Here is a 26,752-nt window from a genome sequence, read left to right on the forward strand (position 1 = left end):
AAGAAAAACAAAGATAAGTTTGTGTGAAAGACATTGATAGCTCACTTAAATGAGCAAGGTCAATATGCATCACTTAAGGGTACAATTCAAACAAAATAAAACCAGGTGAAAATAGGTGTAAAATGAAAGCAAGCTCCAATGTAATAAATAAACAAAGATAAAATCCGTAAGAAAATTAAAGCCTACAAGAATGAAAACCAGAATGCTATAGTGCGTTAGCCAAATTATCAAAACTCTTATTCAGGCACGAACTCCCTTAAGGCTAACCATGCGAGTAGATCCATCTCCCTGGGGTCCCCTCAATGCTGAACCCCTTTGAGCAGTCCTCCCTGAACCTCCATACGAACCCCTTCCTCGTCCCCTTGAATAGCCACTCCCAGCTGCTTGGCCCAATGCCATTGGCCTTCCACCATACCCTGCACGCCCACTGCCTTGCCTTGGCTGAGAAAGGGACAGGTCTTGCCACCTACCACTGGAAGAGGCTGTACCACTGCCGGCAGCCGCGGCGGCAGCATAGTCCTGGCCATCTCTACGCCTTAGAGGCAGATCCAATCCACCACCACCTACCCTGGCCTCTGCTGCTTTTTCATTACTCTCTGCAAGGACAGATAATTTCTCGGTCAATTGGAATGCCAATGCCTGAAGCCTGGAGTGTTCAACATCTTGGAAAAGAATGCACCCAGTTGGCTGATCCCAGCTTGCATGAAGCTCCTCATTGATCATCATCCTACTGACAATGCTATGAGTGCGACAAACAGAGAGATCAAAAAATTTTGTGAGTTGATCCAGGCTCAACGATTCATAAGATGAAGAGAAGGTAAAGAGGTATGTCCTCAATGCCTCCTCCTTGATTTTGTCCTTCAGCATTTCAAGTACGGTATCTCGATTTCTCACAAATTTCCACACATCAAGAGACACAATAATGTCAAAAGCCTTCTGGAAGTCTCCCTTGTTAAGAACCCTTGTGGCAGCCATAACGTGATCTCTGACATTTTCCGGTGGACCAGTAAATGTTTGTTTCTCACTTACCTCAAGCAGGCGACGGAAAGTCTTACTAATGACCTTCCGTTTGGCATCATGAACATTGGCTGCCATATTGGGAACTTCCAGCAGCATAGCAGAAACAAGATGTACTGCCTCCAGGAGCTCTAGATTGATGTGCATATGATAGGGCATCTGTCGTCTTCTTTCCAACCTTTCCTGAAAAGAATTGAGAAGAGTTAAAAGCAATGTTAAAATGTAATTCATACAATTCTAAAACAAAGAATTAAATTATAATGCATCGACAATATTGTCATCCAAGCACAGATCACTATTAAAAGACAAAAAGAAAAGCCAGCGTCTATCGGAAGCAACTTGATAATTGCAGAACTAACAAAAAAAAACAAAAAGCCATATCAGTCCTTTCTCCTGAGGAGCTGAGTATCAGCATGCTGACCAAATTATTTATCACAGCTTCAAATTACTTCAATTTCTTTCAGTTCTATGGCTATAGATTCTAGAAATTGTTAGATTTCAGCTAAAAATCAATTTGCACTAAGTGAAGTTATCCAACAAATATATAAGTTGCACCGTGAGAATTGAGGCAGACGACGTGGGATTTCTGAACATACATGATGCCATTTTTCTAATAAAAAGGGTTTACCTCTTTGGTGTTGATTATACTATTAGTGTACATCTAAGCAGTTAATATATTCATGTAATTTTCAGGTTAATTGCAATGCATGTATAAACAAAGCATACCGTTTCCCCAAACAAATAAAATGTAACAACTACTCCCTTAGTAACAATAAATGCATTGAACTCATAACTAAGAGTCTAAGACCAGCACCTAATAAACTTCCACCATATCAATCATTCGGAAAATGAAGAGGGGGAGGGGGGATCAGTACCTGTTCTGGAGTCTTCTCGTGATAACGACTTTGTGACACGCCTTGTGCCAGCAACTCCTTCACCCTTCCACCAGAGTAGAGTTCAGACAAACAGCCATGTGCTTCAGAAATCAGTCCAACCCGAAAAGCACATAAACCTAACTGTGACATGGCCCTGTTAAAAAGTATCTGCGTTGAAATGTCCATATGCTGAACACTATCTTGCAAATGGCTCATAAGAAGCAGATCACGGGCTGTTGAGAACTCATCAAGTAGAGCATGATGATATATATCACAGAGCATTGCACGCGCTTTAGTTCGCTCATCTCCATATTTGTATATCATAGATACCAATACATCCATTAGGGTCCTGCTATTCTCAGGGAAGGTGGGTTTCCGCGCAACAACCTCTGGGGTAACAACAAATGCAGTAGGAATTCTTGATTCCTCAAATTCCTTCTCACTTGCCTCCCCTCCATTATCTCCATCTTCTGTCAATTCAGTCAATTTTCTCATGGCATCATAAACCTCTTGTGGTTTGTAGTAAATGAGCTCAACCCTCCTCAAGGCCACCTTAGAAGCAGCTTTGAAATTTCCAACTCTTTCAAGATATTCCTGGACATTCTGAGCAAGAACCAGAAACGTGGGCTCATCCCTAAGTCTCTCAACATAGTCACGTGTATGAGGATCTGTGCACTGCAGGCTCTTGAAAAACTCGACATCAATTCTTTCTAAAAAAGCAACTAAGTTACCCCAAACCCGAATTGTTCCATTATGTTCAGGACCTTTCTGAGTTTCATTCTCGTCAGGTTCAACCAAATCATCAGCCACTATATTTGGGTACTGCACTAAAATATCAAGAATGATCAGCATGTTCTGCACACATTTTTTCCATACATTTATGGGCACATGCCCATTGAGGCCCGGATTAACATCAAACTGAGCAGAAACCACACTGAACAGAATTTCCAACTTCTGTGCAGGTGTCTTAGCAACTTTTGTTAAGAAAGTGAGCTGCTCAACCTGTTCGAACCTACCAGTTCCCTTTCTTCCCCTGGCAGCCACAACCTCTTTAAACTTCTTGTTAACCGCGTCCCACGTGATCTCACTAGGGTTTTTCATGAACTGTCTATCCAAAAGCCTGTCCTTCTTGCTAAGCTTTTGGTCCCAAGGACCTTCACCAGCATCTGGCTTTTCATCTTCATATTGAGAGGCCTCCGAATCGGATTTTGCTTCTGGTTTTTGAAGCTGATCTGGATCAATAATCTCACCATCACTGTCATACTCTTCCTCGCTCTCCTCTTCTTTTTCCTCCTCGCTCTCAGGGTTCTCCCTGCACTTATTAATCAAGTCCTCATACTGCTTATTATTCTTCTTCAGCTTCTGCTTCATTGAGTTCAAGGCTTTAGCATTGCTACTGCTCATTTTCTTCTTGGCATCCTTATTAGCCAAAGCCTGAGCCAAGAAATCTTCCAACATCACGAGTGCCTTGATGTAAAGATTGGGGACCTTCTCAGACTCAGTGACACGCATGACCTTCTCAAGCTGTTTGTTAATCTTGTCAAAACTCTCTTGCAAGCTCACCCAGTCATTGATCTTCATGGCATTCTTCATCTGGTCGACAGTGGAAGCCATCTCCTCGAAACGTTTATCCTTTGCTGACCTCACAATGCGCTTTTGGCCATCAGAGTCATCACTGTCACTTGCATTATCCTGCAGGTACCTGCTTGTCACTGCTTGACTACCAGATTCACCCACCGTGGTATCAACCTCCTCATCATAATCACTCTCCTCCTCCTCGGAATCACTTCCACCCTGTCATTTAGAAAATTAAAAAATGCTTTGATATCACATAGTTTCTTCAATCCAATGCAGCAAATAATAAAACATAATTAAGAATGTGTTCAAAACCTGGGTCCAGAATCTTGAAGCCATCCTTTGTCAAAAGTTATGAGATGCGTCGGGAATCTGCAAATAAACATAATATCAAATTGTGGTTGTATCATACCTCTGTAACACGAAGCATAAAACAAGATAAAAACCTGTTTATTCACAAAAAAAAAAACTTATCCTATTGATGTTTGTTCTCAATATGTGGAGGAGAAAAGAACAAGAAGCAGAGCGGTTATTCAACAACCATCGCATGACTCGATATTCAACAAACAAATTCTCAACAAAAACAAAAGCAATTATCAGAAAAATTCACAATCACCTAACTAGACGAAACGAAATAGCGTCCTATTCAGAAGCAGAAAAATGAAAGGTAGAAGTTGGAAACCAAACAAAACAAATATAAAAATCGAACAGAGAAAACGAAACACGTGACTACAAAGGATACCGACCTTTTCAGCGAAACAAAATGGCGTCGCGAACGAAGAGAATAACTGAAACAGAAACGTGATGGAGATTTGGAATTAACCACCTGAGCAGCTGAGCCTCAGTTGAGTGATGTATTGTGGGTGCCAAGGAAATGAAGTTAGGGTTAGGGCCCGAGAGAAAATAATATGAAAAAAAAAAACGAAATAAAAAATCGAAACAAAAAAAAAAAAGAATTTATCTCTATTTGTTTGAAAGAGTGAAAAAAAAAGAGAAAATTAAATGATTATATTAATTTTTAAAGTTAATTTTAGCCCCTTAAAAAATATAATCTTTTATTTCATTGGTTTTTTAACCAAAAAATAATTTATTATTTTTAATTTTCTTAATGTTATGAAATAATCTATTTAATTTTTTAAGTGAAATAATGAAGAATTTTTTCTTCAATTTCAGAGAGTTATTTTTTTTGGAGTCCCGAGATTAAATTATTTTCATTTCTTATTTCTCTTCTAAAATTTATTATTTTTTGGTTATTATATGCCTTTTTATTTCCTTTTTCTTCATTTCAATATAAATAAACAATGGATAAAAGTGGGAACGGAAAGTTTAATGCTATGTTTGATAGAAATTGAGGGTGAAGAAAAGGAAAAGAGGAAAAATAGAGAATATACAAGAAGTTTCATATTGTTTGATACTGTGCAAATAGAGAGAGAAGGAAAAAGAGTTAGCATCTCACATCATTTTATTTCTTTGCTTGATAGGCAAGATTTTCAACATTTATACATTTTTCACATGAAATAGTTAATTTTTTTCACAATTGATTATCAATCATTTTTAATATTGAAGACAATTAATTTCACGTTCGATAATCGATTGTTTTAAAAACTACCACAAGAAGTGCCAATTGAACTTTAAAATCTTGCTAAATACTAGTTGGTAATTTTATCATTTGTTGATAATTAATCTATATATTTGATTATATCCCAAACAGGATTACCTTCATATATGTGAAGAAGAAGAAGAAAAATATATTTCCCATTTTTCTAGCTTATCCCGTTAATGATAATGGAAAATTATTTCTTTTTATTCTTCATTACAGCTGCCATTAATTGACTTCTTTCACACTTCCAAAGTAATGTTAATATTATTTGAAAGAATATATATAAACTAGACTTTCGCATGCATAGGAGTAATAAGTAAGTGTGTTACAATTTGAATATAACAAGATATGATGAAATTTGGAGGGCCTCTGTCAAGTAACCAGAAAAATAAAATGTATAAAGTTGAGGACTGCACGTGTTATTGTATTTGTAGGCACTAAATTTGAAATTAGAAGTTAAACAAAGCCCCATCATGGCCTTTAAAGGTCAGCCTGACAAAATTATTGACAGTTTAAATGTATATTACTATTTTTCAATCCCATCGAAAAGAATGAGAAAATAATTAAATGAATAATATTATATTAGATGACACAAGCTGAGCACCCTGCATGATTGGATTAAGCGGGTGCAATGGAAACTTTTTCAACCTCTAGAATGTATTCAAGTGTTGCAAGTGGAGGAATTTGCACACCAGTGCCTAAGTCAGCACCATTCTCTCCAAACCCCAATTTAGGAGGGACTATTACCTTCCTCTTGCCTCCAGCCTTCATAGTTTTAAGTACATATTCTATACCCTCACAGACTCCCTTACTATATGGCCTTGACCCCATCACTAGAGCCAATGGTTTCTTGTCCCCCTCAAATGTGTCTACAAACACTTCTCCACTACTTTCAATTTTTCCCATGATATCAATCACAACCAAATCTCCCGGCCTTGGTGAAGCGCCACCACCAAGTTTCAACTCATAGTACCTGTTAATTTAACACATTTTGTGCATCACAAAATGAGGCATATAATAACTGTATAGTGTATACAATTATCTTAAGTTATAATAGTGTGAATGATAATGAACCTTATGCCATTAGGAAGCACCACCTCTTCCACCTTCTCAACGTTCCTATGCAAGACAAGAAGGCCATCAGTCATCAATAAAAGAACTAAAATGTAACCTTGACTATATAATTTTGATGAATTGGAAAGTTTTCTTAATTGCATTAACTGTCTTCTCAACAGCCCCGCAGCCTCTATAGTCTACAATAGCATATTAACATTTCACAATTAAATAACCATTAAATAGAGGATGAGGATCCCGTTGTGAACCAATTTAAACAATTTAATTGTAATTGTTAGTAGTTACTTTTCTGTCATAAAAGTTAGTTATATCTAAATAACTTCATTAGTTGTTATAAAATAGAAAAGTGTGAATAACAAAGATAGAGTGAGTGTGCATCTTTTGTGCAAAAGCCTAAATCTTCTCTCTTTCTCTCCATAACTTGTTCTAGTGTGGTGAGTTCCTGCTATCAATAGCTCAACAGGTCCAAACACGTCTCAAAAAGGCTACCTATAGAGGGATATCAGAAAGGCTGACTGAAGTGTCATAGAGTACAACTACCAAAATGTCAGTTCTCAGGGGCTGTTGAAATCTCACATCTACTAGAAATATCACCAATGTAATCCTTATAAGGCTTGTACAAGCCCAGATTCTTAGGATAGTCAATTTTCTTAAAGAAATTAAAAAAAAAAAAAACAGTTTTTAGTAACTTCAAAAAATTACAGGAAAGTTGTTGATAAATAAGTACAGGTGCACCCACCAAATAATGGACTTTTGGCATGTTTTGTCAGAGAACTTGTGGCATTCATAAGTTTTGTGTTCATGGGAATCTTTTTAAAATGTATTTCAATGTCATAAATATCTGTTGGGGCTTTAGAAGTTGGAGAAGTTTCCTAAGGATGAAACAAATAAAAAAAATAAAAAAATAAAAACATATTTGGAACACGGACCTTGTATTTGCCTCTTGCTGAGACAGCTCAAGGCGAGTCTTGATTTGTTCTGAGATGACACCAAATGCAAGAAAGCCAACCCATGCAAGACCAGCTCCTATCCCAAACCTTCTGGTCAAGGAAGTGGCTATCCAATCCGTGGATCCAACCTTAGTGGATGAAGTGACTGGTTTGATGGGCTTCTGTTGCTTAGCTTCAGTGGACACTTGCACTGATTCCTCATTCAAATTTGTTGTTCTTAGCTGCTGTGGAGACGAAGTTGGAGGCTGAGATTGTGGTGAAGGTGTTGGTGGTGGAGTTTGTGATGATGAAGAAATGTGATGAGTTCTAATAATAGTAAGGGGGAGGGAGAAAATTGGTGGGGAACCAAAGAAAGCAGCCATGTTCAGGATGAAAGAAGGTTGGTCTAGATACAAAAGGTAAAAAGAAATATCTTACAAGGTCAAGTCCCCACCTTATCCCTTACCATGTAGTGGTTCTACCTAAGCCCTTAGTTGCACATGTCACAATTGAGAATATAAACTAAAAAACCTTAGCTGTTACGTATAAATGATGCGAGTTGATTTCGTGCTTTAAATTCTAGCAGAAAAAATAGATAGGACACATCTCTTTCTTTTTTTCTTACTTTGTCTGAAAGGACAAAACAAAAAAAAAAGGAAAATATTCTTGTCACCGAATAACGCATTTCAAACGGAAAGTTTTAACCAAGTATGCCTACATCATGGCAGCAGGTTGGAATTCCACTCGCTCTTCCCCATGCATATAATCCATCTATATCTTTTTTTCATATAATGTTAATTTTAGATACTTATTCTTAACATACTCTTCAGCAAATTAAAAGAATAATGTCAAGTTTAACGGACAATACTTTGCCCTTGCGACTATAATTTTCCTATTTTTTTTCAAACATAGCTTCTGGAACATGCTAATTAGTTGCCTAAAGTTGATGATTGAACTGCATAGGGTGCAGATCTAAATCTAACTGTGATTAAATTTTAAAAGGAACTTTCATCTGAATTTAATACAAAAATAAATTTTTTGAAGATTTTAGTTAAGCATGGCAATGGCCCCGAACCCATGGGGTCCGTCCTGGACTCGTCCTGATTTTGACAAGAAAATTCCGAATTGACTGGGATCATGGTTGGGTTCGGGTTTTCCCCGACAGTCAAAGTCGGGGGTTCAGGGTCGAGGATAGGATTATTAGTACCCGATGCGAACCCACTCCTTAATCCGTCCATCTAATAATTAATTTACAAAAATATTCTTGCATATATATAACACTAAAAGCAGAAACTATTGGATTGAATTTTATGTTACAATTGGATTAAATTTTATGTTGCCATGTACAATTTAAAGATATGTTGCGATTGCTATTTAAAATTATTTTTTTCATTATATGAAAAATTATATTTTTTATAGAATTTCATAAACATGTTAGGGGTGAAAAAAACCTGACCATGTCAAGGAAGAGAATGGAATAAATCTACACTCTTGTTGGATTTCGGGGACAGGAGAGGGAAAAAAATGAAGAGTCGGGGACAGGACAGGATAAGCAAAATCCGACCCCAACCTGCCCCGTTGTTATGCCCAATTTTTGCCCAAGAAAAGAGCAAACTGCAAAGTGAGACCAACTACACTAAAATACAACATCTATGTTGTTGCACAATCTCTAGAAGTTCATTTCATCTAAAATGATTAAGTGTAGAATGTTCCCCAAACAGCTGAAAATAAAATAACATTTTTCCTGTAACAGTATGCATGTCCGAGAGAGAATTGCAAGGCTCGCAGAAAATTTAGTACATTTACCCAATTTACATGGTCACTAATTACAGCAACAAGCAATTTTCAATTATCGTTAATCCTTTCTTCTGCTCAAATTACAGATGCAACTTCCATAACTATTTATGGACAACAAAATTTAGACACTGATTACAACATTTTCCAAAGAATTTTGTACAAACAAATGGTACAACCTGGACAATGAGTGCACCGTGGATTACAGAAGAGACAAGGAAACAGACAAAAACAAAGAAAGAGAAGGAACTAGAGGAGTGAAAACCTTGAATGAGAATGTAAGTTAGCTGAACCAATCACTTTTGCCAATCCCAAATGGTAAATACTCTACAACTTGCCCTCACATTTTAAGCAGTAAAATGAAAACAAAATGTTAGTCGTATAATTGTCTCCTATCCTGCGGGGTCCTCAGCAATTCGTGATGACTGAGCAATTGGTCTATGCACTTGAGAAACAGTAATTGGCTTCTGCAATGGCTTCAAAGCAGCCATGATTTCAGCAAACGTGGGCCTCAACTTTGGATCACTATAATACAGAAAAGTAGCATATTGAGTCATACATCTTATTGTAGAATGAAATTCTTTCACATGCAATAACTAAGAAAGACATTATTGCAAACTCATACCATAAAAACATGTTTATACCCTTTAAAAAGATCACATTCGTATGTTATGCATCTATATGAAAGAAAACATATGATCATATTATATCTCCGACTGCTCCACCATATAAACTTACTGAAAAATTCACCTTACAGTTGTAGAACATCAGACAGCCTAAATAGAATGAGAGGAACAATTTCTCAGACTGTGGCAACAATATGCCACTATTCTATCTGGTTCAATTCAATAGAATAGTATAACATATATGAGTCGCAGTTCAGAATGGAAGGGAAAAAAATGATTAAAGTTACACTCACGTCTGCCAGCATTGTCTGATAATATCGGCAATGGCAGGGTCTACATTATCTGGAATGTCAAGACGGCGATGTTGAAAACCCACAGCACCAACTACTTGCATCGGATTCATTCCTCCCCAGGGTTGCTGCAAAGTAGAGAGCTCCCATAATATGACCCCGTAGCTAAAAACGTCACACCTAGAAAATGAATCCCAACTTATTATCATAAAAGCCAATTGGGTTTTAAAAAGTGGTAGAGCCAATGAGTAGATAGGTTTGAGATAAGGAAGCCAGTTATTAAGCAATATTTATTAGACATGAAAAGAAAAATCCTTGTTTTGTTTTCCCTAAAACTATAGATTCAAGAGGATTCAGTAAGTAACCAAGCTTCCTTTTTGGTTGATAAAACAAAAAACTTAATCACAGAGAACAAAACGGGATTACAATAATCCTCCTAGGAAAAATGGTGAGCCTAAAGAGCTCAAAAGTTGCAAAAAACAGAGCTTCCCAAGGTGTGATCATAAAAGGAGAATGGCAAAGAGTCGGAGTGATCATAAACAAAGCCTCAGCCTACAACATATCAAAGGACAAAGAAACATCCTTGCAAATGCAAGCAGTCCTCATAACCATGCAATGCTACTAAATTTCAGATTCCTTTTTCTTGAGTAGCCTCATATCATGAGAAATTGCAATAAAGAAGAATGAAATAATAATAATTTTTTTAAAAAAATAGAACTTGACACTCAAATTGGCTTACACACCATAAATAATAGAAGAACTAGCTATTTGAGGCCTATGGATCTACTATAACATACATCAGTATTAATATAAGCTAAACCAAACATGCACTTAATATAAATTCATAAAAGTGTATTGATATTCTAGAATATGATAATAAGTACCAGTTTTCCCTGCCTACTTATTAAACTAATCAAATCTACATAAAATATTTGCACGCACAATGTGCCAGTCATACACTTCATGGTAATGTTAAATAAAGGAAGAGTAGCAACAAGGGAAACAACCACACCTTCCTGTCCCTCAAGCAAATTAACAAATACCGAGAATAACAAAACTTACTTTTCATCTGAAAGTTCATTTCTCAACACTTCTGGAGCCATCCACTCAGCCTGAAACATGATATACACATAACTGAAGTATGTTCTAGTATATCCAATTCCAATGAGTTCTTGGCTGTCTTTTATAAATGCAGATAACAAAATGATAATGCAAGAAAATGGATGTCATAAACAATGCCCAAATTAGGAACTTCAAAACCACAGAACCAAAAGGTAACCAAAAGTAATTTCAAAATTTATAGGGAAGAAAATCTGTGGCCATTCAAAAGTAGCTATTAGTTAAAAGATATACAAAGTGTCTGAATTTATGTGTGAACGTGTATGTATTAGCATGATTTTATTTAAAAGGGACAGATTTTACAACATCTATTGGACTAAGGACACAAAAATTATGATAGCTTACTGTTCCTGCAGTTGATCTGGAAGAAAGGAATGTACTGTGCTTCATTCGTGATAAGCCAAAATCACATACCTATTCACCAGGAAAAAAAAGTTATAACCTATCAACAAATAGCACTCACAACACTATCGAGGAACATTAATCACAAGATTCAATTAGCACCTTTACTACCCAGTTTTTGTCAACAAGAAGATTTGGGGACTTTAAATCACGATGCACAATCACTGGAGTGCAGTTGTGCAGATAGTTCATTCCTCGAGCCTGAATAGTCAAAGGAGACAAGGCTATATCATGAGAACTACTGGGCATTATAGCAATAATTTGCTGAATGAAGTTGCATTGCAATTAAAGACAACAAAATCCCTACAGCATCAAGGGCCATCCGCAACCGCCTTCGCTCATCTAATTGATTGTTAGGTCGGTGAATTAATCTATACAAACTCCCTCTGCAAAAGATTATCTACGTCTCAGTATTCAAAGAATCAAACTCCAAAAAGACATTAATCAAATAAAATAAATACCCTTGAGTATGGTCATCTAAAATTTCTGAGTTCTTAAGTTATTAATCAAATAAACTCAGTATAAGTTGGGTTTTAATCAATAGTAACATGTAAATTGTACATTTGCAAATACATGCCTATATTTTCAGTTCACAGCGTTCATATATTAGAACATGGTATGGAGCACAATCACAATTTTTTTTTTATGAAAATTATACACTAAAGGCATCTAAGATAAGAGTACTGCTTTTGTATATATAATCAAGGAATTATTAAGATAGAAAAGAGAGGTTCAACCGCTATTTTAACCCCAAAAAAATCCTAATGGTTTCTACCATCCAATAAGCATTTTCTCCTTCTCAAGGCATATGCCACATCATTTGCTAAAGCAATTCAGAAAGAATTTTTGGAAGATGTAGCATTATTCTTTTTGTAGTATAGAACAGTACTATTTGTCTATTTCATTAATTATGCTGGTAGTGCAAGCAAATATCAACTTCCAAAAAAATTGCAAATCCACAACAGTCTCAAATTAAGCTCAGGAAATGAAGAAATTCTAGTTACCTAGGAAGAAATTCAGAAACAATTGAAAGATTTGGAGGTCGAGTTACTGCTCCCATGAAGAGAACAACATTTGGATGCCTCAGTCTTTTCATTATTTGGACCTAATGCAATTTATATAAATTACATAAGCACTTCCATCATTGAACAGTGAACCATATATATATGTAAATGAGATGGTGGGACAACAAAAACAACCAATATTACATAATGTCTGCAGAATTGAGCAAAAACTAATTCTGATAGTATTTCGAATTGGTAAATCCTGATCCAAAAATTAGAAATATTAAAAGAAATGATGAAATCAAACTATCTTCCATTTGATCCATTTATCTCACTAACACACGAAAGCCTCTATTGATCAAACCTAGCTATAATCTTTGCTCTCAATGGAATCATTAATCAAATGGGATCATAAATAAGTAGAAAGAGGAAAAAGAAGAGAAATGTAGGGAAGTAGAGGTGGCATGTACCTCACTTTTGAATTCTTCAAGTAATTCACCAGAGATATCTTGATATAGAAACTTTTTTACAGCAACTTCCTATAAAGCAAAGAGAGGGAACATGCTGTAAATATAAAAAATATCTAACCAACAATGTAATAGGAAACCACATGTGTATATATATAGAGAGACAAGTGACAACATAAATGAGAGGTAGTCAATATGGTATAACAAAATTACATTTTATAAATTGTTGTGCTTGCACATACAAAGGTGCAATTGCAGTAGTGAAGCCTTAAAAAGTTTACATTTCATTGCAAGCAAAAAAGACTAAATGAATAATAAAAGAAAGATGAAAAATATATGTAGTATGATAAATGATACAATTGATTAGGTTCATGAAGATATACTCACAGTTCCATGCCATTCACCACGGTAAACTTCCCCATATGATCCTGCATGCCAAATACCAGCCACACAGTTGCAATTGAGTTTTTCTATGGAACACCAGACAAAAAAAAAAAGTGCTCCTATACACAGTAGCACTGTCAAATAGAAAGATGTATGAGTAACAATAAACATAGAACAATATACAGTTAATACCAAGTCCAATACGCTCTCCCACTGCAATTTCCTCCCATGGAATATCATACTCAGCAACATCATCTAGCGCTGAATCAGATTTTGTGCTGTCATTACTTACTGATCTATCAGATTTTCTCTCGCCTTCTGAGTTTTCTCCTAAAGCATTATGCTCTCCATCACCACTACCCTTCGATTCACAACCAGCACCCTCTGCATCACCATCACTCCGACTGCCCTGCTCGTACTGCTTACTTACAGCAGCAGTGGTTGCTACAACAGCTGCAGCAGTAGCAGTAGCAGCTGCTGCTACAGGAATCTCAAGATTCGAGTCAGCATTTGACTTCGTTACAGCAACTACCATAGAAGATGCAACAACAGCAGCAGCTGCAGCTGCAGCTGCCGCAACTGGCATATTTTTTCCATACTTTACCTGAGTTGCTTCTACCTGTGATGATATGTGCTGTCCAGCAGCTTCCCCTGAATCAAGAGGAAGGCCAGTTCCTAAGCCATCAACAGGCTTAGAATGCTCCAGGTGACTGCTAGTGCTAGGAGTTGCTTTGCGCTGAACTCGGTAGTGAGGCAAAGGAGGCAAAAATCGAGCAGGAACTAGATTGTCATCAGTCTTAGTTTCTCGCTGCACACTTCCTTGTTTATTTTCATCTTTTTGTTCAGTTGGAAAATTGGCCTCAGTCAGGGTACTTAACTGCCCATGATAAATTTCAGAAAATAAGTTTGGAGGTGCAACAACACCACTTTCAAGCAAAACATCATGAAGTTTTTGAGCCAAGTTAGGGTTCTCCTTAGCAGCATCAATCATATATTGGGAAACATCTTTGACTTTCATTCTACGCACTGCAGGAGAACTGATTCCTTCAGTCCAAGAAGGAGATCTTCCATGCATATATGGATAATTAGGTCTGCTAGGGGATTCTCGCACTATGATCTTCTCCTCATAGGGGGTATTTTTGGATTCATTTGATAGTTTCTTCAATTCTTCCTTGCCCGTAGTAGTCCCGCTTACATCGGATTCTTTCCCTGCATAGCCAAAATACTTTGATTTATTATCTTTATCCAGAGTCCCAGAGTCTGAAGCTTCTTCAGATGAACTTCCAACCCCACTGCTGAATGATGCTACGTGAGACGAATCAAGCTCTCTTGATGAAGGACTGGCTACAAAGGAAGAATCATCAAACTCAATGTGTGATCCAGTAGCATCAGATGGAATAAGTGTTCCAGGAGCTGCCATTAGGTCAACAATGTACTCCCTGAAATTCATATCATTATCAATCACAACTTCCAGATACATAATAACAAGGCTTTGCAACTCCTACTTAAGAAACTTACAAAAAGAATGAGAGAACATTCAGCTATAGGCAATATTAAATGATTAATTGAAAAAATGAACAAAATGCTACAACAGGAAAGTCTAACCAAAACAAAAGATACTAGTAACGTAACACATCTTCAAGTCAGGAACAATATAATATAACAAAGCTTCAAGTCTGTACACAGCCTTATCTCAGAAAACTATATATAAGCAAAATAATTCTGCACACTTGCCTATACCACCAAAATACAACTTTAACTGCACTCACCTTCCATCTATCTTGACAAAGTTCATTGCCACATCATTGGAACCCATATACTGCAGTCCTTTCACCAATCGACACGGGATGCCCAAACTGTCAGCTAAAACCTACATTTAATACAGAGAAATATAATTTTATTCCAAGAATCATGCTAGTCTTTAAAAGAGTATGACAAAAATCTCATAGCATGTAGTGATCCCAACTGCCGATTCTCTTAATATGATTGTTAGATTTCAACTTAAAACCAATTGGCACTAAGTGAAGTTGCCTAACAGATATATAAGCCCCAAGAACTGAGGCAGACGATGTGGGACTTCCTAACACCCCTCCTCCACAGATACCTGCCAATACAGGCGAGCCTACTAAAATAGGCAAGAACTAAGATGGGCTATAGGCTCTAATACCATGTTAGATTTAACTTACCATTGGCACTAAGTGAAGTTGTCTAACAGATATATAAGCTGACATCCCATGAACTGAGGTAGGCGATGTGGGACTTCCTAACAATAATGTCATTTTGTTTTGATTTAAATCTAACCATAATTAATGTTACAAGACCCTTACATCAACCAGACCGTTCTCATTAAAATGTAAACCAGAAAAAAGAATGTTGGGAAAAGTACCTTGAATAACAATGCGCGATGCCGAGCCAATCCAATGGTCAGTGAACCAAGTGGCAAAACCATGCTACCGAGGGTTGCTTTTAGACTGTAACTAAGACTCCTCCATGCTCTTGACATGCTTTCGGGATCTTCAACTGATCCACCCATATAGTCAGCCACTATTATTGCAAGCTTGTGTACCAAATCACTATCTACAAGTACTTCAAAATCTTTTCTTGAATTGACAGCCATCTCCATGGCTTCTTGTTCAAGTTTCAACAAACTGGAATCAGCAGCCCTGTTGACCAAGACTGCTTCCCATGTGACATCATCTGAAGTTGGTGTTCCTTGCAGATCTACAAGAGAAGGCATTCTTGCAGAGGTTGACTCAGTCAAGATCCCATACAGATCATAGAAACCATCTGAGATTTTGTCATCATAACCAAGAGCGTTGTAATTCTGTGAAGCATGGATAAATCTACGATATGAGATAAGTCAGAAAGGAATATAAAGTAGGATATATTACAGTTAAGTAACTCTAAAGTTAGTTTTCATGCATCAACATCCTAATCCATTCAGCATCATTAACTCTTAAAATTAGTTTCCCAAATCTCATACCAAGATGTCGAGCAATTTTTACAATTATAAATCGTTTAATGTCCTGCAAGTATGTCATATACGTCCAAAATGCAAGTACTTAATGCATCTCAGCTGCAACTTTAGCATCCTTTTTCAATTTATATGATATATGATATGAGCAAAGTCGTAGCCAAATTAGCCATTATAAAACTCCAACTTTTAAGCGCAAATATGCTGAGTGATAGTGGAAGTTCCAGCCTAACAGCACTGTTCAGAATGCTATTGATATATTTAGTAAGAGGAATGCTAGCAACACAACCTTTAAAACACTCCTTCTAGCACACTAATTATTGGTTAAATTTTTTTCAAAACCACAAAGTCATAAGTCAGATTCGTCAAATAAGAAGTGAAATCCACAAATTTTTCTAATTTATAATAAATTTCAGTCAATAGTAAAGAGTTTTCGAAAGAGTTCGGTGCTAGCATTTCTCATTCGATAACGCAAAATTCTACTAACAATCATGAATTGTTATCATTTCACACAGATGAGAAAGTTTAAAGGAAAAAAAAAACATGAGTGGGGTCAAATGCAATATAGAGATTCCTGCATCCTTTCCTTCATACCCCCCCCCCCCCCCCCATCTCTTTTCTTCAGGCTTTACACTCATTAGACTACAATTCCATGATTCAAGTTATGAAAATGAAACACCATCTCTGCATCAGAATGCTTCAAGCCTTGTATATCTCTATTTGTAATCGATGATACTTTAGTTCTGGTGGCACCCTCATACTTATAACAACAAGAATGTGACTTCAACCTTTAAGTCAATGGACTAACAAAGTGACTTACCCAGTAACGGTAGGCCACAACTTCAGCTGGTGTATTATCAGGGTCACAGGATCCCAAACTGATCTGCTTTACAGCTTCAATCTGTACAGCCTCAGGATCCTCTTTTGCACTCAGCTCCAAAGCCAGTTGTATCTGATACTCCTCCTCCACTTCAGGATCCCTCGACGTGCTAGACTCCGAATCACGCCTCGCTGAATCAGACACAACATCCAAACCACCACTGCTCACTGAATCAGATGGCTCCATTCTTTCTCCTCTAGCCAGGATGGGAGATGGAGGACTGGGACTCTGCCTATTAGAAACTGAATGCAACCAATTGGAAAGCTTCTTAGGGGCAGTGGATGAAGATGAACCATCACTGGACTTGTTGCTCTTTGATGAAGTAGCCCCTTGGGCATCTTCTGATTGATTGGACATGATATGAAGCTTCTTAAGAATGTTCTTCATATCTGTTATCTAGAGTACTGAATGCTAAAGAAGTGGAAACCTCTCCATTTTGCTCTTTGACCAAGCATGAATCTCTCTCAGTATCAAAGAATGGTCTTTGGTATCTAGAAAATTATTCAAAGAACCCCATTTTGGAAAACAGCTCCTAAGCCAAGAAACCAACACAATCAAATCCAAATAACAGTTCCAAGCAACAGGCTTTGCACGTTTCCTAATCAAGGCGATCCAGATGCTTGAATTGAACTGGAGCAGTTTCCTATTCAGCAGACAAGACTGAAATATTCCAAAAGAAACACAAACAGATGTTTGATACCATTCACCACCTTTAGGAAGCAGGGAAACCAAAATCACTGAGCCCCCATATGGAGAAAGAATGGATCTTTGTTTCTGTTTGTGGAAGGAATAAGAGCACAAAAATGGAAGAGACAAGAGAGTTGAGAAGACAACATTAAAGGGCAGAGGCTAAGACAGCAGAGATTAGGAGCAAGTGGGAGAAAGTAGGGGCCACAAAGCATGACCCACTTGAGAAGAGAGAGGATCACACGTACTACTTCATAGTCCCAGAGAGAAAATTAAAGGTGGTGGGACTTGGAACACAACCAACTTGCTTTCTCTTTCTTCTTCCTCCTCCTCCTTATCTCTATGTGGTGTTTGTGTATGTTTTGAGAAGGTCCAAATAGAAGTGGTGCTTGTGGTGGTGGCATGAGTTGGGTGCTTGTGGTGAACTGCTCAGAAATGGCATATAGAATGAACAAGTTGGAAAAAATAATAAGGTTGCTTTGAGCCTCCAACTTTTGCTATTTCAAGCAAACCCAATCTTTGTCCTTAGTGGTATGTAAAGGGCTTTGAAGTGGAAGTGGCAAAAAAAACTCACTTTCATTCATGTGCAGCCTCATCTCATCTCATCTCTACTACTTGAATAGCCCGCACTCTGCTCCACCTTTTAATGCTCCTATTCAATTCAGTTCAATAATACTCGCGGATAACGGCACCCATTATTATTACCCTTTTTCAACAAAATATGTGTGCTACACTGCTAGTGCTACACAAAATGATAGCTTAAAAAATTGCATGACAGCATTGTCGATTATATATGGTGGAGAGTCGACTAGATTTCGTACTATCTGAGCTTTTGCTATTAGGCACCATTAACACTTTTGCTGAATATCATTTTCCATTTATTTGTATAAATCTTTGTTGTTGTGGTGGAATTATTGCATGTTGTATATTTCACAACTACCAAATAGGAAGATGAGGTTCTGTGGATAAAAAATGTTTTAATTTATTGAAAACAAAGTTTAATTGTTTTTCCTTGTTTGTACTTCGATATTGACAATTTGAATCTATGTATTAATTATATTTAATTACTTATTTAATTTTTATAATTATAGTTATATGTTTGCTAAGATACTTTAGGAGTTTATAAGTTAGTTTTGTTTGCCACACAAGCTTATTTTAATAGCTTATAAAAATAAGCTAGCTTAGAAGTTATAATTTTTTTTCATCGTTGTTAATTTATTTGAAAATATTTTTTATCTTTTTTAATCAAATAATTATTATATCTTTTTATGAAAATTTATATGTATCAACTAATTTTACTAAACATTTTCAATTCAATTACATGTGAGTTTTCAAAATGATATATTTTGGAAAACTAGCTAATAAACTAGTTGAAAGTTTATAAGTTAACTAAAAGATCATAAGCTAGGAGCTACAAATTTAAAGGTAGTTGGAAAGTATTTGGTAAAGTTAATTGATACTTGTCAAATGATGTAAAAGAGTATATTTAATATTTATAATATTTGAATTTATTTCTAATAATTTTTCATCTTAAAAAATAGGATAATATTTTTAAAATATTTTATAATATAAAAGAACGGTAAAGGTTTACTGATTTTAATCATTGTTTAAAATCAAATTTTTAATCAACTAATTATTATTTTAAATCATTTTTTTAAAGTACAATTAAATTAAATAAGCTTATACTGGTTCAAAATCATTTTTTAATATTTAATTTTATTAATAACTAGATACAAGTCAACCAAATAATTATAAAATTCATATGATTCAATTAATTTTGAACCTTAACGAATGGTGTAACAATATCAATAGAGGAATTGATTATCATAAACATATTAACGAATGGTGTAACAATATCAATAGAGGAATTAATTATCATAAACATATTAACCAATGGTGTAACAATATCAATAGAAGAATTGATTATCATAAATATATGAGAATGTGAAAATAGGTAAAAGATTTTTAAATTGAATAAAAAAGTAAAAAAAATTCTAACAAATTAGTGAAGATAAAATTGAGAAGAAGAAAAAAATAGTAGCTTACCAGCTGACTTATTTTCATAAGTCAAGTCACTTTAAGTAGCTTATAAAAATAAGTTAAATACTACTAAAATAAATTTGTGTATTAAATAAGATTCATCTTTACCAAAGTAACTTATAAGTTATTCAAAAAAATTTATAGACTCCCCCCAAAAGCCTTATACACACTTATTAGTTCATTTTACCAAATATAAAAGTTATTTATTCTAGTCCTTGTATAAAAATCTCTTATAGTTCCTATGAAATTATATGGTATGGACCAAAAATGATAAAGATATTATAATCACTAAAAGGATTAAAATGTAGCTATGGAGGAACTAAAATTGATTGTTTTTAAGTATAGAAATTAAATTATAAAATTTGTGTAATTATAATGCCTAAATGAATAACTAAACATATTCAATTTAATTATTATCTGAGAATTTATTGGTTGAACAGTAAGTTTTATAAATTTATATTTTTTTCCTATGCATAAAAAAACCTATTTAATTATTTATTATGAACACATTTATAGAGTAGGAAGAAACAAGTTATAAAGCAGACGTAAGCTTCTGCTTTGTTATACAACATTTATTACTGCTTGATTGTTGACCACTGACTATATTGGCCACAAGTTTCTTTGATGCATACCCCAAAGTCGTTGCCGATGAAGGACAATGACTTATCAGAAATGTTAACGGGTGTTTATATTTGTTAATAAATTTTATTGTATTATATATTTATATTTATAACAAATATTTTCAAGGCACTCATGAATAAAACTATTGTTGCAAAATTGCTACATGTTATGATTTTTTTTATGCAAATTGACATTATGAATATTAAATGTGTATTGATATTACTAGTTAAACAATAATTTTAAAAATAAAAAATAAGGAATTTTGAAAGAAAAAAAAATAGCCACAGTAATTGATTGCAGCTTTTACGTAAAAATTCACGAATTAGCAACGTTTAACCAGTTTGTTTTTACTAGATTTTTAGTATGTCTATTATATAGGGAAAATGGGCGCTTAGTTAATAAAATATTAAATAACATTCATCAATTAAATCCAGTTGAAATTATAATGTTTTTAATACTTTTTTTTTCTGTATGCACCAATAAAATGCATTTACCTATCTAATTTAAACTACATCTTGCTATTAATTCACTAAAAGTAAGATTAAATACGCGTACAAGCTTACTTCTTCGTAAGAGTTTTTTTTTTTTAATAATATCCGTAACGCATTAATAGGTTGATGTCCGACAATTTAAAAAATAAATATGCTTACTACGGTGTTAATGATTTTTAAAAACATACTCCTTATTTAAATTATCTACATTAGTTGCTACTATTTTTTCTCTTCGAACTTTTTAAAAATGTTATATTCCAAATAATATTTATTATTATTTTACTTGTTCCCTTTTCTCATTTCAAAATGCGACTATATATATGTGAGTGGTATAAAAAAATGCTACTATATATAAGGGACTGGACATGAAGCGTTTTGTATTTCTGGAAGGTTTTGTTCTATAGAATATAGGAAAGTTTAGTTTGAGGCTTTGAGCCAAATAAAATTACTATAAGCAACAAATGTTCCGTTCAAAATATTTAACGCAAATACCTTGAATCTAAATCTAAAACTGGTTTAGAAAATGTTGATAACTGATTGTTTGTGTGGGTTAGGTGAGTTGGAAAAGCGGATATAAAACACAAATGCATGAGATGAGAGTGAGCCTCTGTCCTTCTCGCGGTGCCCCAATTAACAGGGATATTAGGGCACCTTCTCATAGAACTGAATCCAAATAAATTTAATTATTTTTAAATTCTTGAAAGGTCAAATTTGGTCACGTGTGCTGAACTTTAATTCAAACAATATTCGAAGGCACATTTGGTCATAATCTATGATTTATAAGAATAATCTATGATTCATATAAGTATTTTCTTTAACTTATTGTAATAAGTTTTTTTTTGTACGACTTATTAAAGTAATTTTCTAACTATGAATAAATAAAAGTAATTTTCTAACTTATTTTAATAAGTTTTATGGTATAAATTTATTAGAGCAGCTCTAAATCAGTTATTTATGTTACTTCTTAAAGTTAAGCAATTTGAGAATAGCCAAAGAATTTTATCGAGCTCTTATAGAAGGTTGTTTAGGCATTAAAAAAATGTTAAGATGGAATTCTCGTGTGAATGGAAAGATAAAATGTGATGATAAGTTAAATAATAATTCTAATATCAAAGTAAAGTATTAAAGTGTGTGGGTACATATATTTTCATCTACGTCTTAAAGTTAAACTATAAAAAATAGACCATTAATAAACTTACATATTAGGTTATATTTTTATGTAAGTCATACTAAAGAAATGTAATAAATAAACAAATAATGTTAAGGTTATATTTGATAAGTTATTTTAATTAATTTTTAATTTTTTTAAGTTAAAAAATTCATTCAAGTATTTTATAAATAAGTTTTTTTTAATAATTTATAACATTTTAAAAACGATACTTAAAGTAATATTTTTTAAAATATTAACTTATAAGTTTTTATATTTTTTTATCTTTAAAATATTTATTTAATTTTATTATAATCTTTTTAAATAAATTAATGTTTTATTATTTTTTAAAATAATCTTATATTAGACCATATATTTAAACTATTATGTTAATTAACGTATATAATAAAAATATAATATCTACTTATAAATTTTTTTTACTTTATTATAAACTTGATTAAAAATATTTTAAGATATAATATAAGATTAATAGTAGAATAATGATATAATAAAATGTAATAATTAAAACTCAAAATGTAATGAAAAGATTTATTTATAAATTAAAAATTATAAGAGTTTTAAATTAATTTTAAAAATTAAAAATATAATATCTCAAAATATATTTTTATCCATTAAATAAAATAAAAATTTATATAAAAATATCATATAAATATGTTCGTAATTTTATATTTTTCAGTTACCTCAATATATAATTTTATTGATTACTTGATTTAATAAGTTAGATTAAAAACTTTAAATTTTTAACTATCAATTAATATTTTTAACTTTTAATTAATTTTTCAATTATTTTATCAAACATAATCGAGCCTAATAAATTTTGATGTGACTTAACTTATTTTTACTTTTATTGATATAGTGGAGACCATAATTAATATTTTGTATATATTAACTTTACTAAAATTCTCATTACACCAGACTAATAATGATATTCACTTATTAAAGTTATATTACATCTGTTTAATAATCTAAAAGACTCGTTTAATTAAATTACTTAAAATACAATCAATTAAATATATAAAATAATATAATTATTATGAAAATAGGAGTTCACATTACATAAAAATATATGATAATTATTATGGATTATTGACATAATAAAGCAGACGTCTACTGGATTTGGATTTCTTCACAAGACCACCAGGAATGTCACAAGACCCACATTTTGCATAGTGCATGTTACAAATATAAAGTTTATTAAAAAAAGTCAGAGATAAGAACATTAATGCAAAAGGCAAAGAAATGATATGATAATAAATACAAAAAGGGCGGGAATTAGCAAATAAATGAATTAAAAATGGAATAGCTGAAGATCCACATTATGTCATCAATTGATTCTGCATGGGCGGCGTTGCTTCTCCTTAACTCAACCGTTTCATTTATGTCATCAAGTATTCTAATTCAATTTTCTTCACTATCACATTTGTCCCAGCTTCCTTTCTTGTTTTTTTTTTAAAAATCAAACATATTTATTGACCCAAAATAAAAAATTAATCCTCTAAGATATTAATGTTCATTTAAAGAATGAGTCTTTTATATAAAATAAAATCCCTATAATATTCATGCATGAGAGTTTGACAAGGTGACATTTTTTTTTAGTTTTTTTGTCATTTTGTCTCTCCTTTTTTCCGTTTTGTTTTGTTGTCCAATCAGTGTTGTTTTTTATTGGCGGATTTCGACTCCACATTTAATTCCACTTAATAATTGGCTCCCACGTGCCTAATTTTTCAGCCTTCTCCCGTCATGTTGTTTGCACCTGCTCCCGTTGATCTCTTCCATCTTTACTTTTGACGGCAAACGAGGTTTTGTTTTTCCTGTTGTTCTCATGCATGTTTTCTTTTCATTCTCATGCATATTAACTTTTCGTTTTTTCTGTGTTTTTGGTCCCTTTGCTGTTGTCCATCTTTTGTTGAGCGGAGAAGTTTTGACTATTACTTCCTTTTATTGATGTTTTCCTAGTAAGTCATGGTTGTTTGTTTGGTGTTTTTGATGTTCTCATGGATGTTTGCTTTTCGTTTCTCAATGTTATACATTTTAAGTTATAGAATCAATGTTATAGTTGTTTGTTTCATGTTTTTCCTTCCTTACTGATTTTTCTCGCTTTGTTTTTGTTTTCTTTCTGATTTTCCCGCTTGCAAGGTGGTCCACGAAAAAACATCCAGCAGGCGAGTTTCTTTCTTTGTGCTTTATTTTATTTTATGCATGTTTGTGCTTGCTTTGTTGCTGACTCTGGAACTTGCATGAGCATTTTGATTTGTAACTAATGGCCTGCCTTTGATTGTTTCTGGTCGTCACAGTTTTCCATTTACAAGATGATGCAGGAAGAAGCATCTATATACAATCTAATAAAAGAGAAGCCCCATGAAATCCCTATAATGAACTAATCAGAAAATGTAATAATGTGTTTTAATGAGTTGATATTTGCAGGTTCTGAATTTCATTTCATTTACCCTTTGTTTTTTTTTTGTTCCATTAATGGAACTCTAGGTTCACAGATCTGTGAGGTGTGGGAGAACAACTAGCCACTGTAAGAACCTTGCTCTGGAGGTAATTTTCTTCACCTTTAATTTTTGAGGTTTCCCTTTGATTTATATGCTAAGATTATGCAAATTGATGGTTTTCTGGAATATCTGTTTTTGTAGTATGAGAAAGCTGCTTCTATCTCGAGTAGTCATGATCCTCCTATTGTTTTGGCTAAAGTAGATGCCAATGAGGAGAAGAACAGGAGGTAATTTTGTTAACCTTTAATTTTTGGGGTTTCCCTTTGATTTATATGGTAAGATTATGCAAATTGATGGTTTTCTGGAATATCTATTTCTGCAGAATGAGAAACCTGCTTCTATCTTGAGTAGTCATGATCCTCCTATTGTTTTGGCTAAAGTAGATTAGTTATGTTTGGTGCAGGATGGTTTAATGTATATTTTTAAGATACTGATATAAAAGTATGGGCAGCAGTGAGATGGATAAAACTCCAAAAGAGAAGGAGTCAAAGACACCGCCACCACCACCTACGTCACAGGTCTAACTGTTTTTCTTTTCTTCTATCTGTGTTGATGGTTAATGGTCGGTAGTTTTTGTGTGATGCCAAAAGCATTTGTTTTTTCTTTCCCAGGAGCAGTCTTCGACCACCAGCAGTGGAACAATTAATCCTGAGTGGCCTGGCTTTCAGGTTTTTATTGAAACAGTCTTTGTTGGCATTAATGGCTTATCATTTTCGTTATTGTCAAGATTGGATTTTGGTTTACCCAACTCCCTTATTTTGTAGGCATATTCTCCTATAGCTCCACATGGTTTCTTGGCATCAAGTCCCCAGGCTCACCCTTATATGTGGGGTGTCCAGGTAATTGTCACTTACATTATAAATGGCAATCCCATGTACATGGTAATGTTAATGTGAAATTAACCTTGTGTTATTGCTTAGTTAAATGTAAGACCTAACTGGACCTAAGTACTGTCTATACTTGAGTTGTGGCCAAATGGAAAATATTTCAAATAATTTAGATATTAATTTTTTCTTCTTTTCAAGCTATTAGACTCTTTATTACAAATATTTAAGTTACATGGTTTTTGGGTGATCATTAGAAGAAATTTCCCAGCAATCAGTTATACTCTGCAAGAACTTAAACTTCTATAACATACAGTATAAAAACTTAGGAGACCCAAAAAACTTGGAAATATGATCTGTGATTGTGAATTATATTTGGAGCTAGAGTGAGTCATAACCAAGTCCAATCACCTGAAGAATGGTGAGAATAAAATCACCATCCAATAGAAAAGTCACTGCTGAAATGGTCATTAGCAGAAAAAGAAGTCATCAATTGGTAGAAAAGTCACTGTCAGAAAAATAAACATCCAAAAGGAGTTAAACAGCTCAAATTGAAGATAAATTGTGCAATTCTTATTGAACAAAGCTGGTACTTTATTTACTATAATGAGAACCTCTGTCCTTCTTTCTAAACTCTCAATGAGTTTTAATTTTATCTTTTTGTTTTAATACATAGGTAGAAGCTCTTAGATTTTGCTGAACTCAAGGACAACTCTATATCTTTCTTTGACATTGAGAAACATGAAACTGCCATTTTCCGTTGGTCTAGAGCTACAACCAGAGCTGCCAAGGTATTTCTACCATTCTGCTTCTTCGGATTCTTTTTTATTTTTCTCCAAGCTTATTCTTTTAAATTTGAAGTTGTAAGGAAATGATTTACCATTTTCTTTTGCTATATATCTATGTTAATGCAGGAATTGAATAGAGCTTTACAAAATTGATAGGTTATTTTGCCCTGGAATGGAATTGGTGGAAAGGGGCTTCCCATTGATATATTTTTTGACTCTGCATAAGGTTGTACAAATAGAATGCCTGAAATTTTGTAATACATTCTGAAGAAACTCACTCTGTCTCAACAAGTGAGCTGCAAATAGCTCTTTTCTTCAAATGCGGTAACACTTCATGGTCACATCCAATGGTAATTGTGACAACCACACAGGTTGAGAGCAAAAGGCAGAATATTGAGATTTGAGAGGCAAGTGACTACCTATATTATTTCTTACATTGCATTCCTTTATTCATATCACCTAATGCCTCTAATACAGATACGTAATTTAGTTTCACAGTTTATCTCAGACATTTGCTTCATTAACTTTGTGTTTATATTACTTTTTTGTGTTTTTCTTCTTGCTGCTTTACTAGAATTTATTTACACTTGTTCATACAATTAATGATGAGCGGACTTTTTTTTAA

At 34.0% G+C, this 26,752-nt stretch overlaps 3 protein-coding genes and 1 long non-coding RNA gene across 5 annotated transcripts; 1 reads left to right on the forward strand and 3 right to left on the reverse strand.

Annotated features, from left to right (window-relative positions):
- Window positions 1-18: 18 nt before the first annotated feature.
- Window positions 19-4,365, reverse strand: LOC114413724 (eukaryotic translation initiation factor 3 subunit C-like). Its single transcript, XM_028378256.1, has 4 exons — window positions 4,214-4,365; window positions 3,783-3,839; window positions 1,893-3,686; window positions 19-1,200 (listed from the first exon to the last, which is right to left on the reverse strand). The coding sequence occupies exons 2-4, from the start codon at window positions 3,804-3,806 to the stop codon at window positions 241-243; spliced, it is 2,778 nt and encodes a 925-aa protein (XP_028234057.1). The 5' UTR covers window positions 3,807-3,839; window positions 4,214-4,365; the 3' UTR covers window positions 19-240.
- Window positions 4,366-5,444: 1,079 nt separating this feature from the next.
- Window positions 5,445-7,551, reverse strand: LOC114413726 (peptidyl-prolyl cis-trans isomerase FKBP17-2, chloroplastic-like). The gene is made up of 3 exons (XM_028378260.1): window positions 7,071-7,551; window positions 6,142-6,186; window positions 5,445-6,040 (listed from the first exon to the last, which is right to left on the reverse strand). Exons 1-3 carry the CDS (start codon window positions 7,451-7,453, stop codon window positions 5,686-5,688), a joined length of 783 nt encoding a protein of 260 aa, XP_028234061.1. The 5' UTR covers window positions 7,454-7,551; the 3' UTR covers window positions 5,445-5,685.
- A 1,280-nt stretch (window positions 7,552-8,831) lies between these two features.
- LOC114413725 (probable serine/threonine-protein kinase SIS8) lies at window positions 8,832-18,417 on the reverse strand. 2 transcript variants are annotated; one of them, XM_028378257.1, is made up of 13 exons: window positions 16,951-18,417; window positions 15,543-15,980; window positions 14,926-15,026; window positions 13,349-14,595; window positions 13,160-13,200; window positions 12,776-12,844; window positions 12,306-12,406; window positions 11,609-11,687; window positions 11,404-11,502; window positions 11,245-11,313; window positions 10,843-10,892; window positions 9,784-9,960; window positions 8,832-9,389 (listed from the first exon to the last, which is right to left on the reverse strand). In XM_028378257.1, exons 1-13 carry the CDS (start codon window positions 17,395-17,397, stop codon window positions 9,257-9,259), a joined length of 3,051 nt encoding a protein of 1,016 aa, XP_028234058.1. In that variant the 5' UTR covers window positions 17,398-18,417; the 3' UTR covers window positions 8,832-9,256. The 2 variants fall into 2 exon arrangements, with proteins under 2 accessions (XP_028234058.1, XP_028234060.1); XM_028378259.1 differs by having other exon boundaries at window positions 9,249-9,389; window positions 15,543-15,999; window positions 16,951-17,087.
- A 5,370-nt stretch (window positions 18,418-23,787) lies between these two features.
- On the forward strand, window positions 23,788-26,752 carry LOC114411587. The gene is made up of 8 exons (XR_003666492.1): window positions 23,788-24,407; window positions 24,502-24,561; window positions 24,657-24,742; window positions 24,919-25,033; window positions 25,127-25,183; window positions 25,280-25,354; window positions 26,016-26,130; window positions 26,254-26,752. It is a non-coding gene; the product is annotated as an uncharacterized LOC114411587 (long non-coding RNA).

Source organism: Glycine soja, chromosome 5 (genome assembly GCF_004193775.1).
Source record: "Glycine soja cultivar W05 chromosome 5, ASM419377v2, whole genome shotgun sequence".
NCBI lineage: Eukaryota > Viridiplantae > Streptophyta > Magnoliopsida > Fabales > Fabaceae > Glycine > Glycine soja.